The 18,008-nt window shown below is 40.0% G+C and overlaps 1 protein-coding gene across 1 annotated transcript; it reads right to left on the bottom strand.

Moving 5' to 3' along the window:
* Nucleotides 1–8,428: 8,428 nt before the first annotated feature.
* On the bottom strand, nt 8,429–17,119 carry LOC110050712 (arylsulfatase B-like). The gene is made up of 7 exons (XM_089275527.1): nt 16,687–17,119; nt 15,249–15,335; nt 13,928–14,139; nt 13,399–13,610; nt 12,437–12,657; nt 11,656–11,948; nt 8,429–10,973 (listed from the first exon to the last, which is right to left on the bottom strand). Exons 1-7 carry the CDS (start codon nt 16,961–16,963, stop codon nt 10,761–10,763), a joined length of 1,515 nt encoding a protein of 504 aa, XP_089131653.1. The 5' UTR covers nt 16,964–17,119; the 3' UTR covers nt 8,429–10,760.
* Nucleotides 17,120–18,008: the final 889 nt, after the last annotated feature.

Raw genomic sequence — 18,008 nt, 5'->3', positions numbered from 1 at the left:
TGTTCTCCTGGTGTCTTCAGTCTTAAGGTGAATCTTTTATTCATCAACACACAAATCAGTAAACTTTGGAGCTTGCTATTCAAAATCTTCACACCTTTCTTTAGAGTTACTGGTCAAGGTGAATTTCTTCCGAATGTCAAAAGCAGGAAAAGTTGCTTGAGTTTGACACAGCACCAACTAAGATGCTGAATGATGTTTGTTTCGCTACGCGTTCTCTCGCGGTCTCAGGTTTTTGTATAACAAGGTAATTGACGCAAGCCTTTTAGCATACGTGCTAGCTTGCTCGCAGTTCTAACCTTTGTTTGCAGGTTTTCTTCCTCTGTACTTTCAACGTTAAAGGCAGCTTATACTTGAACGAGGGTGGTGAAGGGTGTTTTCGTGATTCGTGAATGGCCTAATCTTTTTCCCGTGAAATGTGAAACGGCTTGTTTTTTTCTCGCGAATATTGATTTCGTTGGAAGCCGTGAACCGTGATTTTCCAAGACAATTCTCCGTGAAGTGAGAAGGAAGTATTTAATTCGTCGTGAACCGTGATTCTGGTTGTGTCTTCTGGTCGTGTCTGAGCTAAAGGGAAATAGCGCTATTATTATTATTATTATTATTATTATTATTATTATTATTATTATTATTATTATTATTATTAAAGATTCGCGCAGCTATTGATGATATTGAAGCTGGTTTCGTCATTGGCTCCGGGCAACAACAAGTTGCCTAAGGAAGCCGAGAAACACCCCTTGTTTGCTTTTTCTCTCTTTCTACATCTCCAGCACCTTTCTAACAATTCTTGCCGACCCCAACAATGCACATCTCTGGATCAGTCCAACAGGAATGCCCACCTCAGTGGCTCTCAGATTGTCATTCAATCTCGGTGGTATTGATCCCAATGCTCCCACTACCACTGGAATAACCTTCGTCCTCACACCCCACATTTTTCGAACTTCTCTTGCTAGATCTTGATACTTTTCAACTTTTTCATCTTCCTTCTCTCTCACCCCATTATCCTCTGGAATTGCCACATCTATAATCTGACAGCTCTTATCTCTCTTGTCAATGATCACCAAATCCGGTCTCCTAGCCCCTATTTCATGGTCTGTTCGCACACTGAAGTCCCATAGAAGTTTGTAATCCTCATTTTCAAGCAGTAATTGACAATATTGCATGACCGTGACAGGAAAATCGTCGCTCTTCGTGCTCTTTCTCGGATTTCTTTTTGCTGCGCGCAGAATAAGAAGCGGAAGGATGATAAAGACATCTAACAAGGCTGTGCTTTAGGCGTAACTTTTCAAATATCATAAGTTACGTAAGTTCGTATCAAAAAAGTCTTTTTTTTTTTTTGAAACGTGAAATGCCAGTTTTATTTTCCGTGAATTGTGAAAGGACTAATTTATTTTCCGTGAAACGTGATCTTGACCCTCCCTTTTGGTTTGAAGATATTGCAAAGATTGTGTTGTAAACCACATCCATCACCAAGCAGCTTTTTGACCAACATCAGGTCTGCTCACTCCTTGTAAACATACCCCGACCTGTTAGACTTTAATATTTACCATGGTAAAGGAATGCCGACATGATGAAGGAGTTCTGTGATATCTATCACCTTTCTTCGGTGATCAATTCAGGGAATTAATGGCAATTTTCACACATTTTAATGCTGGATTTGAATGGCGTAGACAGTTACACCATGAAAACTGCACAATTTCGCGTTAGATAGCTTGCGACCAGGCCCACCTTTGAGTCACACGCGCGAACGGCGAAGAGGGAGATCGCGAGCGAGGCGATCTCGCGTGTGTTCTCCAAACGTGAGCCTACTTGTAGGCCCCTTGCAGGCTACGTGTTGTTTTCCCTTTCGAGTTGATATTGTGTTTCAGATTATGTTACTACCACGTTATCCATTTTACAAAGCTTACTACTGCTTTAGTGACGTGCGGTCTGAAAAATATAGTTATATAAAATGAAAGCGATGTTGATTAATGTGTAAGAAAAAGCAGCTCTTTATCGCGTGCGTATAGTACAATCAGTGCTTCGATTTAGCTGCAAAGAGAATTTATGATAATACAACGCTATTTTAATATATTTGACTCCACATCATCACAGACTCGGAAATATTTGTTGACTTTCGGTTTAAGGTTACAATATACCTTCAAGGGTGTCTCGCGTGCAAGCGATGTAGCCCGTGTAGTTTAAGCTGTAGATAACTAAACCCCTATATCAGATTAAAGCTTATAGAGCTGGCTATCAAACTATACCAAGAATTTTGAAATAAAATGAATTGTCGAATTTTTCACGACCACTAAATGCGAGCGCCCGAATCACCTTTCGAAAGCTACAAGTCAAAGCGAATTTCGTTTTTCGCCAATTTAATTTTTTCCTCGGTTTCAGGGCCCAAAGCGCTTCAAAAAGGTGTCTGCGTTTTGACATATTCAATTGCAGTAAAAAGTTACCGAACATTTTCGAAATAGGATTAAAAAAATGTGGAGTAATCGTACAAAAATCGCGCTCGAAGGAAAGGTATTTCGAAATTAACAATTCCCAGACACACTTTTTTAGTTTATATGTTAAACTAGCAACTGTCCAAATTTGAGAGCAATTGAACAAATTCCCTTTGAGTTATAACTCTTTAAAGTGTCTGCTTCAAGTGAAAAAATTTATTCGAGAAAACAGCGCTAAGAAAAATCTTCTGCTTCGCAAACAAACTCCGCCCACAAACGCCTTCAACTGGGTTCTCAGATAACTGAGCCAATCCGTGCAGCGAAAGTTTACTACCGTTAACCTCCTGGTGAAATTTACGCGCGAATCTCTAAAAAACTTTTGTGTTTCGCAATGCGCTCAAGGAACCGAAGGCGGAGGGGTAATTTTTCTGTAGCTCGGTTTTTCTTGAAGCTGGGCTGGCAAAATGGGGAAGACTAAAAAGGATACGAACGCTAGAGTGGCTGAGCGAAGAAAACAAACAAAAAAAAGCGCGGGGAGCAACTGTACTGTGTGTGGTCAACTGTGCATGGATAATATTTCAAATGGTCTCAATGAGTCCGGCAATTCGTCGATATCGAACTCATCAGAAGAGTCTCTGTCAACATCCCTGTTATTGCTGTCAAGTTCCGAAATTTTTATAGAACCTTTCTTTTCTCTTACCACGAATATTTTGCCCGCCTTATACGATAGCTATAGCTTCATCCGCGTGGCGAACTTTCGCTTCTTCACTCATTGGTGTATTTTCATTCGTTCTTCGCTGTTTTCGCTTTTTCGAACTGGTCCATGGTTTCAACGTGGTCTATGTCTACTTGTAACTTAATAGAGTTACACCTAATACCAAAAATGCTGGGTAGTCAGAACAACAATGCTGATCAATTGAGTAGTCAATTCGTGACATCCATACAGGTAATTCCCGCGAAAATCGTCTCGGTTGATTGCATACGCACCATAGAGCTGTCAATCAAGAGGTAAACTTTTACTTCCGGTGAAAACGTAAAACCGTCATTTCTCCGCCAATATTTAGCCTTTTTCAAAAGTTTTTTTTCAGAAATTAGAGATTATTCTTCGACCACTACTTTGACCCAAAAATCCAAATTTGAAGAAAATTGCCGACGCGAAGGTATACTGTAACCTTAAGTTATTAGCTTTTAAAACGTTCAGTCAGAAAAGACGTTCGCTTATTGGTTACGCTACTCACTATCTATTTTGTGATAAATAGTGAGTAGCGTAGCAGTGTGCCCTTGGTAACAAAATGGCCGCCGCTTTTTTGCGTTTACAAAGTGTCTGTAAAGAGGATTTAGATGAAGTTTTGAACGACTAGTAGATTTATACTAAAACAATTAGATTATTCGCTCTCGATATTGATGGTTGACAGTTAAATCGGGCAAGCGCCCTCGTCAACTGCTATGCGATAGAAATTATCGAGCTCATGACATAATTGTTCAATATTCATGGTTTTCGTGCATTCTGTAGACGTAGATCAAGACTTCGCATGCGTTAGAGTCTGTCTGCGTGAGACAGTTAAAAAAACATATACAGTACATTCCACATGACATAAATTGATTAGTTGTCTGCAGCGAGAAAATAAAGAAAGGCGATTAAATACTGCCATTTAATAGAAAATGCACGACGATAATAACGTAATGCCCTCTGTATTGCCTGCCCGCCATATTCCTGACTGATCGGTATTTCCTAAAATAAGACCCACCTGATATTTTAGGTTTTCTTCCGTTAACATCATTTAAAACTCGCGTTAAAAGTATTCGGAACAACACCACAAAATAATATCTATCTTCCGTCAAAACCAAAACGTATCAGTAGTATAGAACAGCAATTTCTAATGTGATCTTTACACAATACAACCTTCAATAAGCAGCACTATTGTCATCCTGTACTGATTTGTTTAAAACGGTAATAAAAGCAGACTATGCTGTCTCACTACTGATTTTGTCGACATGATTTTCGAGCCTCTCGTTTCCAGACGTAATTTAATACGACGATATATCCCTCAGTTTCGTAGCTTTCTTCGGTTCCTTTAATTTGTGGGGGACCCATTATTACATGAAAAATTACACCTTATTGTTGCATTTTGTAGGATCTTTTGATCTTACCGAGCTTTCCGGCGTCATCGTATAAACAAGAACTTCACCGAATTGCAGACTGTAGTTGGAACAGCAAATTAACGTGTATACATCCTCGATCGACGTATACCGAATAGTCGCATTTAATTACAAATGCTACTAGTTAATTTTAGTAGTTTCAATCACTGACTTGTAATTTTCAATACATAGTTATGAGAGGTCATTAGATAATCTAATTTAGCCGAATAGATTTGTCACCTTGCTCTTTGTTTCTTTTCTTTGTAAATTCAGATGTAGCTTACTTCTCAGAGAATACCAGAGAATGAAATTGTCTTCTTAACAAAGTCTCATACAGATAATAGAAATGAATCCTCTCGTATTCCTCAGTACACCAGTCAGTACTCCAAAAGATATAATAAGCTATTACGTCAGTAGAGCGATGAAAAAGTGTGTTCCTGGTTGACTAGCAAATGCTCCCACGAAATTTTAAGTGGCCCAAATCATACTGAACTCTTTTATAAAGCGTCTCCAGGGTGTCTTTCTCTAATAACTGTTTACTTAAGTCTTTAACCATCAGATGCAACAAAATACATCTACTTAAAGAAAAATTTTAGTTCTTGATGTCCTTTGGCCTGGATTAGAACATTTCTATATCCTGACAGATATTGAGCTCCCTCGGAAACCTTTCAGAAAGATCTGTCATTTTTTTGCTGTCCGTTCATGGGTCATTTAAGTAACTAGACGTCTCCATTTTGTATCAATGGCAGACGCTTTCGTGTGGTTAATGGAGACACTTAGAAAACAAGATTGTATTTCTCAGCAATGCAAGCGCAAGCAAAAACAGTTGGTGCCATACTCCCGTGGCCAGGTGGTGTCTCGTTCTCCATCATGGAGAAGAACTGCTTATGAGCGCGCCCCTGCGTATCTTGCGCTTGTCTTAGACCTCGCTTTGTGCTGCACGTCTCAACGAATTTTTCATAAATCTCCGGATTATGTTTAGTCGATCGTTCAACTTTGTCTTAGTCGCAAAAGGTTGGAGACGAACGTAGTAGAGCTCATAGTCTCTTCGAGTTTACTTTTATCCGCAAACAAGCAATGTCGCGTCCATTTTAAGGCGGTATCTTTTGGCTCACTATAAATAAAGCTAGAGCCACGCCCAGATTTAATTCAAAAGTTCCGACGAGAGTCCAGGACTACTTGGACTTGGGAGTTCCCCCGGGACCTTCAGGGGGGATCAGTCGTATTTAAAATATTTTTGGTTTATCTTCAAAAAGGGACTGAGAGAATACTTTCTCTCCTCTCACACAGTTGTATCAATAAGCGGCAAGCACGCAGAACTACAAACCACAGATGTTTCTTGTTGTTAATATGAATCACATAATTTAAATACGAGTCACGAGTCACATAATCTCTTTGGATCACATAATCTCTTTCGGCTCAATACCCTAAAAGGTACTGCAAAAGCTCCCCGGTGAATCTTTTGAGGCTGATCACCCTAAGAAATACCAAAAAAGCTTTTCTAATCCCTAAAAGGTACGACGAGCACCCCCTCCCCCGTTCTTTTTTGCACGAGAGTCCCCAACCCTTGGCATTTATTAGTGATTATTTTCATACTCTCGAGCTAACAAAGGCTCATCGAGAATGTTAGTTATTAAAATATATATCGTAACGTGATATAACGGCGAAAAAAAGGAGTGACTTATAGGCAACGGTTTCAGTTCCCCACCTCTTCCTTTCAATTCAACAATGGGTGATTTGTGGCAATTCTCACGAAGTTTATAGCGAATTTCTTTGATGTGAGACGTAAATTATTGTCCTCAATAACTCATGTTGACTACTCGCAGATCGCGATTTCCTATTCCCGAACAAAATTGAGGCAACTGGCCTCCTCAAAGTTTGTAACTTAAGTAAGGAATTACAAATCCCTTTGACAAAACATAGGCTTTCTAACATTTTCGAGGGACGTTCAATGCAACGATATCTTAAGTTTAATTTAATGTAACTATTTTTCATAAAAAAATTAAAAGCCATGCATAAATCTCTTTTCCCATGCCATATGCTCATGTTACCCGCACTTTCATGAAGGCAAGATTCTTTGGCCCAATAACTCACACCCCTTATTACTTCCGTTGTTACTTTCGGAAGTTTATGGTACCATATTTCTTCGCTCAGCTGAAGGAAGTATTTTCAATCCACTGTCAGTGTTAAACCGGTCATTCCACTGAAATAGAACCAGCACTGAGATTTCTGTCAAACTTTGCCTATTGATTGTTTATATTATAGGAACTTAAATTTTGAAATAGATCGTTTTCACGTGACGTCATCACTTTCCAAAATCCAAAACGAAAGAGCCACCAAAGTTTTTGTCCTCATCACGCACAAGAGGCGGTATATTTATATCTGTTTACAATTTTACAGCTCAATAGCGTGCTTCGCTTGGAATCCAGAGCATTTTGAATTTCAAGGTTATGGAGGTGCGTGACACAAGGCTATGATCGAGTTTGTCGAAAAATATATACTTATCCCATGATTTTGAGCCTTTTTAGAAGTTAAAGCATTAGGAAAAGTGCTTATGTAAATGCTTGTTTGATCAGTATTGATAATCAGTCGCTTAGATAGCCAAAGTAAGTTCCAGATGTTTACACTATTTTCCGGCCGCCATATTGGTGTACCGGGCTCTGTAAATATCGGCGAAACATTTCGACGAATATCTGAAGTTTGGGGAAACGCACAGGCCTAAAACTTGGAGAAGTGGCTTATTTAGTTATCTTCTATAACATCATAATTTCATAGCTTTTTCCACAGGATGGTTTTCGATTTATTTTTTTTATTGCGTGACAGTGAAAACGATCTATAAAAATAACGGGTCACCGTGTTCGTTTAGGAACCGTCACGCAATCCGCATTGCACGAGTGGTGCTGATGTTGAAATGATTTCGCCTGTTGAAAAAGCAGTGCAGTCCATGCACGACAAAGGCGTTGAGGTGATGAAAACTTTTGACTGGAAACCATACACTATAGAATGACATTGCCGATCGCAAAATATTTTGATACCAGGAAATGGAAAGCTGGTCAAATCGTGTCTAAATGGAGGTTACCTACCAAAATTATACTTTGTACGTTTCCATTTTAACACAACAGTAATGTAATTCAGTAAATACAGTATAAGCTTTCAATTTCCCAATGCTTCAGTTTTGGAAGCCTAAAAATTTCCATTCACACTAGTTTCGTAGCCACCACAAATTATTTATAAATAACTTAGTATAATACGACAGTCATCAAAATGACAATTTCAAAACCTGTTTTTTGTTGTAATCACTGAAGGATATCGCCAAAAGTTTGGAGAGAGCTGGTGTAGCCGATGTTCTCGGATGTTGACGTACTTTCGCGAAATTTAAGGCTCTTATTTCATTTTGTAGGAAATAAACCCTCGCGAAGTTAAGTAGGAATAGACACGTTTTGGAGATTTACACCGGGCCCCGTATACTGAACGCATGGTTATATAAACACCAGATTCACAAGGTCGAACCCATAGCCGTTTATTTAAGCTCAGTCGTGAATTTGAACGCGCCCTTATGGAACTGATCGTCGACGATCATTACGTGTACTTTGAAAGGGACAGTCTCACAAGCTACGCATGGGCGACTATCTGCCTCACGCAGTTACTTGCCGCCATTGCGGGCATGGATTCGTCGGTAAGTGTAAATAATTTATACACAAATATTTACAACACTTGTGTGGAGGCGCGGTTGCCTCCGGATCGAGCGGTCCGGTAAAAAATCAACATTGGTTCCAATACTAACACTACTTGCAGTTAAAGGGGACAAAGCAGTGAAGCTTAAATCGGCCTAGAAACCTCACAGGAACCAAGGAAACACACACTTGAAGCAAGGCGCATTTGTCTTTATTATACTACTTCGTATCTTTTAGGCCCAGGAATATAACCGTTTTTCCATACAAACCCTTATATTTCTACTTTTGCGTAACCTGAGTACTGCTGTATGTAAAGAGACGCTCATTTGCGAGCTTGGGCCACCTGTGAAAGGACTCGCCAGGCGACAGATCTTCAAGCGCGTTGTTCACAGATTTGAACACTACGTGATCGTGCTTCAACCGCTGACATTTAACAAATTGACGTCAGTTTTTTATGCGTGTGTCCTCTTATTGATGATAAATTGCGTCCTAACATTGTCAAAGCGGCTGTGGAACCACGAGCCGCAGGCGAGTGGTTCTGACTGATGACAAACTTTCCACGAGTCTTTCAGCCAATACCATCATGGCTAAACTGACCAATCACGTTTAACGGACCAGACTTATAACATCATCGACTGACAAACATTATTCACTTGACTCTGAAGATGACTTCCGTTCAGTTTCCAACGACAGTACTTTTCAGAACTACCCTCACCCGGACGATCACACTATACGAACTACTGATACTCCTGGGTTCAAACTATTTACTATGTTACAACAGAAATAACAGCCGCGTGGTGTTCAACCATGACACCCTTTATACGTGTTACGTCAGACTGGCAAATTATTCCTTCCCCCACCAAGCTTCGCTTTCAACGTGCACATCTGTAAGTTTAATAATCTAGTTGTAGCTCAAGGTCCTCAAGCGTTATTTGACCCGTTAACTATAAGATATTACTTTTGACTTTAAATTGTATTTATGGCCTTGCACCAACTTATCTTAGTGATCTCATTAGTATAAAATCGAATTTATCATGTAATCTTAGGTCTACTGGGAAGCTCTTATTGCACCATCCCAAGGGAAAGATGCTTCCAACATTGGAGGCCAGATCATTTTCAGCAGCAGCTACGAAACTCGGGAATGGCCTACCTGTGGAGCTTTGTTAAGCAACATCACTTGACAGTGTTAAATCTCGACTTGAGACTTATCTTTTTGAAAAGTATTTTTATAATTTATAAATTTATTTTATTTTTATGGTGATTGTAAAGCGCTATTGATCAGAATATGTAAATATGTGCTATATAAATTGGTAAATTATTGTTATTTTTATTATTATTATTATTATTATTATTATTATTATTATTATTATTATTATTATTATACTACATTAAAAGGAGACTGTTACATTAGAGTCGTTAAAATATTGAAACTGATTTACTTCCTATTCTACTTACATGAAGGTTTGTATTGCATTTTAATTTTTTAGCATGTGAATTTAACCCTAAAAGACACCCTGACAGCTAAGAAGTCTAAAAGATTTGGAGTTTCGTCCTGCACACCCTAAGTAAAACCAAAATTAGTGATTTGCAACCGTCAGCAAGACCACAAACATTCTCGGTCTCTCTTTCATATGGAGGCTCGAGTCCCCCACCCTGGATTTTCCAGCTTGTCAAATTTCTCAAAATAATATCAACAAGCCCAGAAACCAAGCAAGTTGTCCCCTTCTCCCACTTAAACTACAAGTAATTGTTCCCCTTTCAGCTGAAAAAAAAAAGCAGAAAATAAAACCCCGCAACATTTTCTAACATTGATTCGAGGAGATGGGGGATCCGGGGGGTGGGGAGCGGGGGATACGTCATCCAGCTTAATCTTATTTCCAGCGCCTAAGATATTACGCGATTGTCATGGCGTCACGGTATCAGAATTCGATATTGGGTCAGTGACGTCAATTTTGTTTCTGGAAATTGGAGGGAATACTTCTATTTTAATCTAGAATAAGTTTATAGATTTTTTTTCTTATTTAGTCTTAAATGAATTGTAAAGTGCTCTCTGTGGTATTTTACGGAGTATTGTTAAGTTGCATGATTTTTTTTTTGTAGTGATCGTTAGCTACACCCTCAAGACAGTAAACAACTCCCTCCCTTTTTGTCCAAACCTTTGTTACAGCGAGTGGTGTGACATTCTTTAAATTTCTCTTTTAGACAATCCCAGACGAAAATTTTGGGACACCAAGCAAGCTGTTGCCTTCTCCCCTCTTACAATGTTGATAATCAGGCACCTACTTTCTACTTAGTTGAAAAGACATTTTCCAAGATTGGTCGCTGGATCCGTGTGAGTGTCCCAACTATTTTGTCTGAGATTGTAGGTGATGTGAGCTTCCGCGTTAGAGTCCAGTAATGTTGTACCTAAGCCAGTAACGCTAATGAAATTTAACATTAATCAAAGTCAAAAGTGAAGAACAATAATATAAGCAGAAAACCTCGTTGAAGAGTTACAAAACTGGTTTTTGGATTTCAGTTTTCAGTCTCTCCAAGGGCCCCATATTCCATTTTTCTTAGCAGTCTTCAACGCCTCAGGATCAGGCTTTTGATAAAGCGGCGGCACTGAAGACTTCATGTAATCCTTCACTCTCGTCTGCATCTTCTTAACAACATCTGGGAGTGTTTTACTCAGATCTGTGCGTTCTTCTGGGTCAGCGGTTATGTTATAAAGCGCAACTTCCAAAAAATCGACCTGCAACAATAGACGACTAAGTTCATGACGTGAAAAGTGTCCGAGTTTGAAGCGGATTTTTTGGTTACTGGCATAAAATTGTTGTAAAAAAGTATTGAATATTTCAGTTTGCTTATGCAAGATGATGACTAATTGCCATAGAAAAGCAAGTAATGAACGTCAACCCCCATGTATACGTTAATATTTCTGAACGTTACACACTAGTCGTTACTATCATGAAGTTCCATGCTCTTGATAATTAAACAACAGCCTTGATGGAATGTCACTCCTCAGATACTCCCTTGCTTCCACGATAGCGTGACACGTTATTATTAAGCAGCATTCGCGGCTACAAGCAATCGAAAAAGCTGTTAGCTTCAGTTTCACGAGAACTGTGAAGCTAAAGATTTCATGTGTTCGAGAGTTCACGTTGACAAGCCAAGCTGCTAATAAATAAACGATTTCTATACCGTTTATTGAGGTACCTCGACATCTCCTTGCTATGTCAGTCTGACATAAGAACTCCCAAGAAGCACTCAAATTATGCTTGATTTGGACGTTACAAATTGCAAGTCCTTCACGAGTTACCAAACATTGTTTTAAAATTAAGAAACAGACTACCAACCTTGATAGGAAATTGAAATTGGCAGAGATCTATTGGCTTCCGTTATATAAATAAAAAGGTGGAGAGAACACGCCTTACCACATCCGGAAACTCAAGCTCTGCATCCAAAGGAACTTCGCTTTCCGGTTTGCCACCGAGCTCGGGCGGCTTATACCACGTGTCATTAGGCACATTCATCAATAGCTTCATTTCGCCCATCCTGAGAGCGATCCCGGTATAACCACCCAAAATATCAGACGCTGGTGGGACAGCGCCAGACAGATCAATGTTATGTAATATTTCAGTGCGCGGAGAAGGTTTCCCGAGCGAAATCGTGTCCCACACATCATGTCCATCTAGCGGAATAGGACTTTTATCTATGCTTGTCACCCCTATAGAGGAAAAATACATTAATAAGAAGACTCGTTCGCTCGTGATATGGTATTAAATACTTGCGAATCAAAACGATATCAGACCCTTGACATGCAATAATCTATATATATTTAATTGGATAATAGAAGCCGGGAAGTGATATCGTATCAATCCCCCGCGCGAAATAATATCGTATCACTTCCCCGTTGGTATGGATTTTATTCACGGCTTTTATCACACTGATATATCAGTTTGTAATAAAAACTTTTTAACCCTTGAATCATTGATTCTCCCTACACCTCGCGAGGTCGCAGATTTTCAATTGTTATTTCAGACTCCAAGGTAACAAGCAAGGATGCTTTTTGCATTTTAGGTCGCACTTGTGGGAGATACCATCAGCACTCGAAGATAACATTCGTATCCAAGCGTTGCCATGTAATATCCTCTATTTCTCCGTTGCTTTTATTCGGCATACAACTCATTGATTATTCTTTTAATTTGCTCTTACCAGCCAGTCCCAGAATGGTTGGGTACCAGTCCGTCGCGTGCAACAGTTCCTTACACGTGACTCCCGTCCTCGCCAGCAGATTGCTGTGCACAAATCCAACTCCTCTAACCCCTCCCTCCCATAATGTCGTTTTCTTTCCTCGAAGAGGCCAATTGTATCCGCCATAAAATGGAAGACCTCCGTTGTCCGTGCTGAATATCAAAATTGTGTCGTTCCATAACCTAAAAAGATGATCAAATAATATGAAGATATGGTTGAATACATCTCTCATTTTCGCATAGTAACCATTTTGCCGTCAGTGAGATTTTAACATCAATATAATGATGCGAAGAGATGCCTTAAAATTGCATCTGAAACCGATCCTTTTAATCTCCTTCCGCCATCACTGTCGATAAACAAAACGATCAAATCACTTCCTGTTGCACGCTATCTCCCTTGAATGAACGTTTTGAGAGAGAGTCCACCTGAGAGGACCATGCAGGCAAGTCTACAATGCACATCAGCGATGCCCCTGAAACTTAGCACACTTGTACAACATCACTAGTAAATTAACCAAGTGCAACAGTTTGGTTCAACTGTCTGTCTGATATTGTCCTTAAAGTTTTGAAAATTCAAGGTGGCTCTGAACCCTATGTATAGATTTTTTTAAAACTTTGCCAAAAGTTACGTAGTATCATGTTTATTAAAATTTGATAATATAATAAAATTTCACTGTGCCGTTTTTGAATTACAAGCCCCTAAAGCTGTAATTAAGAGTGTTTTTTGCCGGTCGTACTGTTGCTATAGTAACCTATTGTGTCACGAAAATGACGACAACGTGTTCATCAATGATTGGGCAGTTTTTTGATACCATGATTGTAGTATCAAGTGATATAAAGTGGTTATAAGAACCCATCAAAATCTAAGTGCTGTAAGCTGTTTTGAGCCACCTTGAGTCCCAAATCGTTTCTCCTGCTACTAACCCTGCTGTTTTAAATGCGTCTGTTATGTTACCCACAGCCTCATCCAAGATATCTGCCATGGCAGCGTGCACTCTTCTCGTTTTGTCCTTTATAAATTCGTACTTTTCAATGTACTTCTCTGGAGCCTGGATCGGCGCGTGGACGTTTTGGAACGCCATGTACATGAATAGCGGCTGTGAGGAGTCATGTGTTTGTAGGATTCTCTCCACTCGCTGCGAAAAAAAGGAAGTCATACGATGGACAAGTCTTTACCAACATATCAAACAAATAACAACGAGTTAAGCATCTGAAACTTCAGTTTGGGAGTATAATAACCCTTTGAGCATTGGCATAATGTCACACTAGGATCTGAAGTAGCTTCATGTCACCCATCTGCTTTTTTTACCCGCGGGTGAAACGTTCTTTGAGGATAATCTGGGATGAACTAGTATCCCATCCTTGGGGAGTAACAAGACTCCTACATGGTGAGACTATGAGTGTGGTCAGTTAGTACTTACATTCGTTATACAAAATACTAACATTTACTCACATTCACATAGGCATTGGTAGCATAAGTGCCGTTCAAATCCAGCACTGGCTCCAAATTGTCACGAAAGTCAACCACTCCTAACCGTTTGTGATTGAAGTGGCCCTCGGAACCGTCCCAGAATCCGTAAGCGGTGTCAAAACCTCTCTTAGTTGGAACATAAGGCCACTTGTAGAAACCAAGATGCCACTTGCCTACCAAGTGAGTGGCATAACCTATCGAAAAAAAAAAATTAAAATGATGTTACACGAGCCGGTTTTTGACGCCAATTTTTTTTCCATGTTACAAGAGACAACTTTTGACGCAACTTTGTCGCGGCAAAGTTCGGCAACGAGGGTTGTACAAGGGGTCTCTGGCACGGTTCACGAACGGAAAATATAGAGGATCAGGGATCACGGATATAAAAATTTCGTTCTTCCGAATCAGGAAAATAAGCAAGTAAGATACTCTTTTTAATAATCTGTTCTTACACTAAAAGACTTACACTAAAAGAGTGTTCGAAGAAAGCAAGATCGTGAAAGGCAAAGTCAAGGCTCCATATTGCAAATCGGTTAATAATTAACAATTATTCACCGAAGTGGAGGTAAATATCCATCACTTTCACCGACACTAAGGTGAATAATTGTTTTAGTATATACCACACAAGCTGAATAATTAGCGGACCAAAACGTTATTTTATGTGTGACAAGCGGTCGGAAATTTTAAAATCTCTCACGCCGGCAGCTCGGAGGTAAATAGTAATTGCTAATCACCTCCGAGCTAACCAATCAGAGCGCGCGAAAAGCACTATTCACTTGTGTGGTATACACTAATTCAAGTTCTTCACGGGTCATAGAAAACCTTCAGGTCACGGATCACGAAGAATAATTTCCTAAACTCTCCTTTCACGGAAAATAAAATCAGCTAATCACGTATCCCTTGGCAACGGCATGTTACACGAGACGATTTTTAACTCAACATTGTAAACTTGGGTAACAATGTTGCAGATTTTTGAATCGCTTTCAAAAACCTGCAAGATGTATCGCATGTTTCTCTTGAATTCTTCAGTTTCGCAAATTTATAACTTGTTAGTTTAACCCTCGCCATTGTAAGTTTACATGCACATATACCCAAAGTGTTAGAAATATGGACGTTACCAAACATACCTTACATTATCCAGTCAAAACAGACCTCATGAACACTCTTCTATTGTATTTTCCTTCCGACAGTGTTTATAATAACATCATTAAATGGGGATCATAGTTGTTATTCAAATCTGCATGCCTTTGGTTGCCCCCAGATATATTTTCCGTTAAAAACGTCTCACTGGCATAAAAATACTTACCAGCTTGTTTTAGTTTCTGCGGCAACAAGTCAAAGTCCAGAGGCAGCCCGAACGGGTCCTTGGGATGGATAACAGCATGTTGGAGACCTGGTGGCAGAGAGACAAAACAAGTTTTGAGTCTTGTCTTTGTGTGTCAACATTCAAACTGGTACCCTGCAAGCAGAGTGAGAATTTTGAATAACGGAATCGAAACGCATCAGCGAAAACGCGTCGTATCGGAAAAGCATTAGTGTGGAGGTAGCCTGCATCACAGAGAGTCTGTACCGACGGACTATATCAAGGATTTTGTGCACGTCCAGCTGCACCGCAGGCTAGTGTGGACGGGGCTTCAGTCAACAGTTGAAGAGGAACACGTGACTGCACCCGATTCCGGATTGTATAATGTCTGTAATCGGCTATTATCGAACAAAATTACAGTGGAACCTTGCTTTACAAACCGTGAGACCCGTTGATAACACGAAGAGCTTTGTTTGTTCCACCAGGAACCGCGTACTGACTTTCTTTTATTTAATATATAACTAATCTAAGCCTGTTTAAAAAAGGTTTAAGACAATCCAGATTTAACACATACGCCGGAAAGACCGGAAACGTTTCTGTGACTGTCACGGGACTTATAATCTGCAAAGATTTTCGAGTCACTTTCATTTTTGACGACTATTTTGTAATGTACTCTGTTCGTAGAAAACAAAATATTTCTACAAATTGGAGTGGTTTTATTCAAATCAAGGCCTATATAAATGTTATTTTGCTGCTGTTGGAACTGAGAAAGGAACATCAATTCTAATGCGACACAATTTGACTATTTACACGCACGCAATCAGTTACATGAACACAATTAGCCTGCTGAAGTGACAGTGTTCTGTGCATTTGTAATGTACTCTGTTCGTAGAAAACAAAATATTTCTACGAATTGGAGTGGTTTTATTCAAATCAAGGCCTATATAAATGTTATTTTGCTGCTGTTGGAACTGAGAAAGGAACATCAATTCTAATGCGACACAATTTGACTATTTACACGCACGCAATCAGTTACCTGAACACAATTAGCCTGCTAAAGTGAGTGTTCTGTGCAGGCTAGAACACAATTGGCCGTTTTTATACTAGCTAAAGACGTGTTATCCATCTGGACGAGCTTGGGCAAACATCTGTAGTTCGTCTGGTTATGCGCCTCTAATAGAAAGACGGGCACAAGATGTATTATGCGTCCAGACGAACTATCTCTCGTAGTGCGTTGTTAAAGACGCATTTTGAAGGATAATTCGTCCAGACGGATGATGCATCTTTTGTATAAGAACGGCCAATGTCTAATTCAAGGTATATGTTATACTTTTTAATTGCACGCTTTAGTCACGCTTTAGTCTTTATATCGATGAAACGAATTCCGAGCCGTTCATTTTGAGTTAATGAGGACTGACCGTATTAACCGGTTTCTAGATACCTGTATGTATGGGATATCGTCCAGTCATCACGGATCCCCGTGTTGGTGTGCATACTTGCTGCACGTAGTAATTATCCAGTAAAACACCGCCTTTGACCAGCTTGTTGATGTTGGGAGTTTGTATCTTGGGATTGTGGTATCCGACATCATACCAACCCAGGTCATCCGCGAGAAGAAACAGAATGTTGGGAGGCCTCGATTTTTCTAGACCGTCGACCAAGCGAAACGAATAGGAAATTAGAAGTAGAGATGCTGCTTGTAAAATCCAAACTGCCATGTTTTGAAGACGATCGCAGCGAATATTTCGAAGTCCAGCTCCTACCCTCCTTGCAGAGTGGCTTCGAAAGGGTAGCTAATGTTAGACAAGACCTATTGTGGTATATTATTATTTTGTGTTGCTTTTGTTTTGTCAACTCGTGACTATCATGCGACATTTGTAACTCGATAAGACACGCACATTATGCATGCATGGTGTTTAGTGCTCGTCACGCAACGCCATCGTGACGACCCAGAATAACGAACAGAGGACGTGCGAGGTACGCGACCGCATCATGAAACAGCCTTTATGTGTGTTTATGCCAGACTAGCTAATTTCACCCTCTCCCCCCCAGTCTCGCCATCGACGTCCACATTTGTAAACATTTTTAAATTTCGTAATAACGAGTTCTCAAACCGAACAAGAAGCAGTTGCCATGAAGGTGTCACTAGTGGTAGTACTCACTAGTGGTTTCAGAGGAATTCGTGAAATCGATGCTTGGCAGAAGTTTGAGCAAGCGGACGTAATTATGCACTTCGACCTTGCAGGGGGAGACTCTGATGTTCGAAGGAAAGTTTAAATTAAACCCCAAAATTAAAGGAGACCAGTCTGGGCGTGGCTCACGCATTATTATCATTATTATTATTTTCTTTTTTGTCTCAAGCATCATTTGACCGGTAAAAGATGAGGACACGAGAACTGATTTCCTTTCTATTCGACTTAGATCACCAGATGGAACCAAAACAGAATGATGGTGTCTGATGTTTATTACCTTTCGCTTTTTCGCGGGTAACCCTAGGTAGACGGACGATACTTTGACAAGTAAAACGTTTGGAACCCAGTTGGTCCTGAACACCCTAAGTGAGACCACAGTTCGTGATTTGCACCGCCCTTCCCCCGCCCCTCCCCGCCTAAGCGAGACGACGAGCATCCCGGTCCTTTCATAACGAAGTCCCTCACCCCTAGCCTAGGGCTCGTCACGCAAAGAGCTTCTGAGTGTGAGGCTACCCCCTCCAGGGATTTTCGAGCTTGTCAGTCAAATTCCTCAATATATCCCTCATCTAGC

The sequence above is a fragment of the Orbicella faveolata genome, unplaced genomic scaffold (assembly GCF_042242905.1).
Source record: "Orbicella faveolata isolate gen_17 unplaced genomic scaffold, um_ofav_v1 contig_36, whole genome shotgun sequence".
NCBI lineage: Eukaryota > Metazoa > Cnidaria > Anthozoa > Scleractinia > Merulinidae > Orbicella > Orbicella faveolata.
The sequence above is the reverse complement of the archived record's forward strand: the minus strand, read 5'-3'. Positions and strand labels throughout refer to the sequence as shown.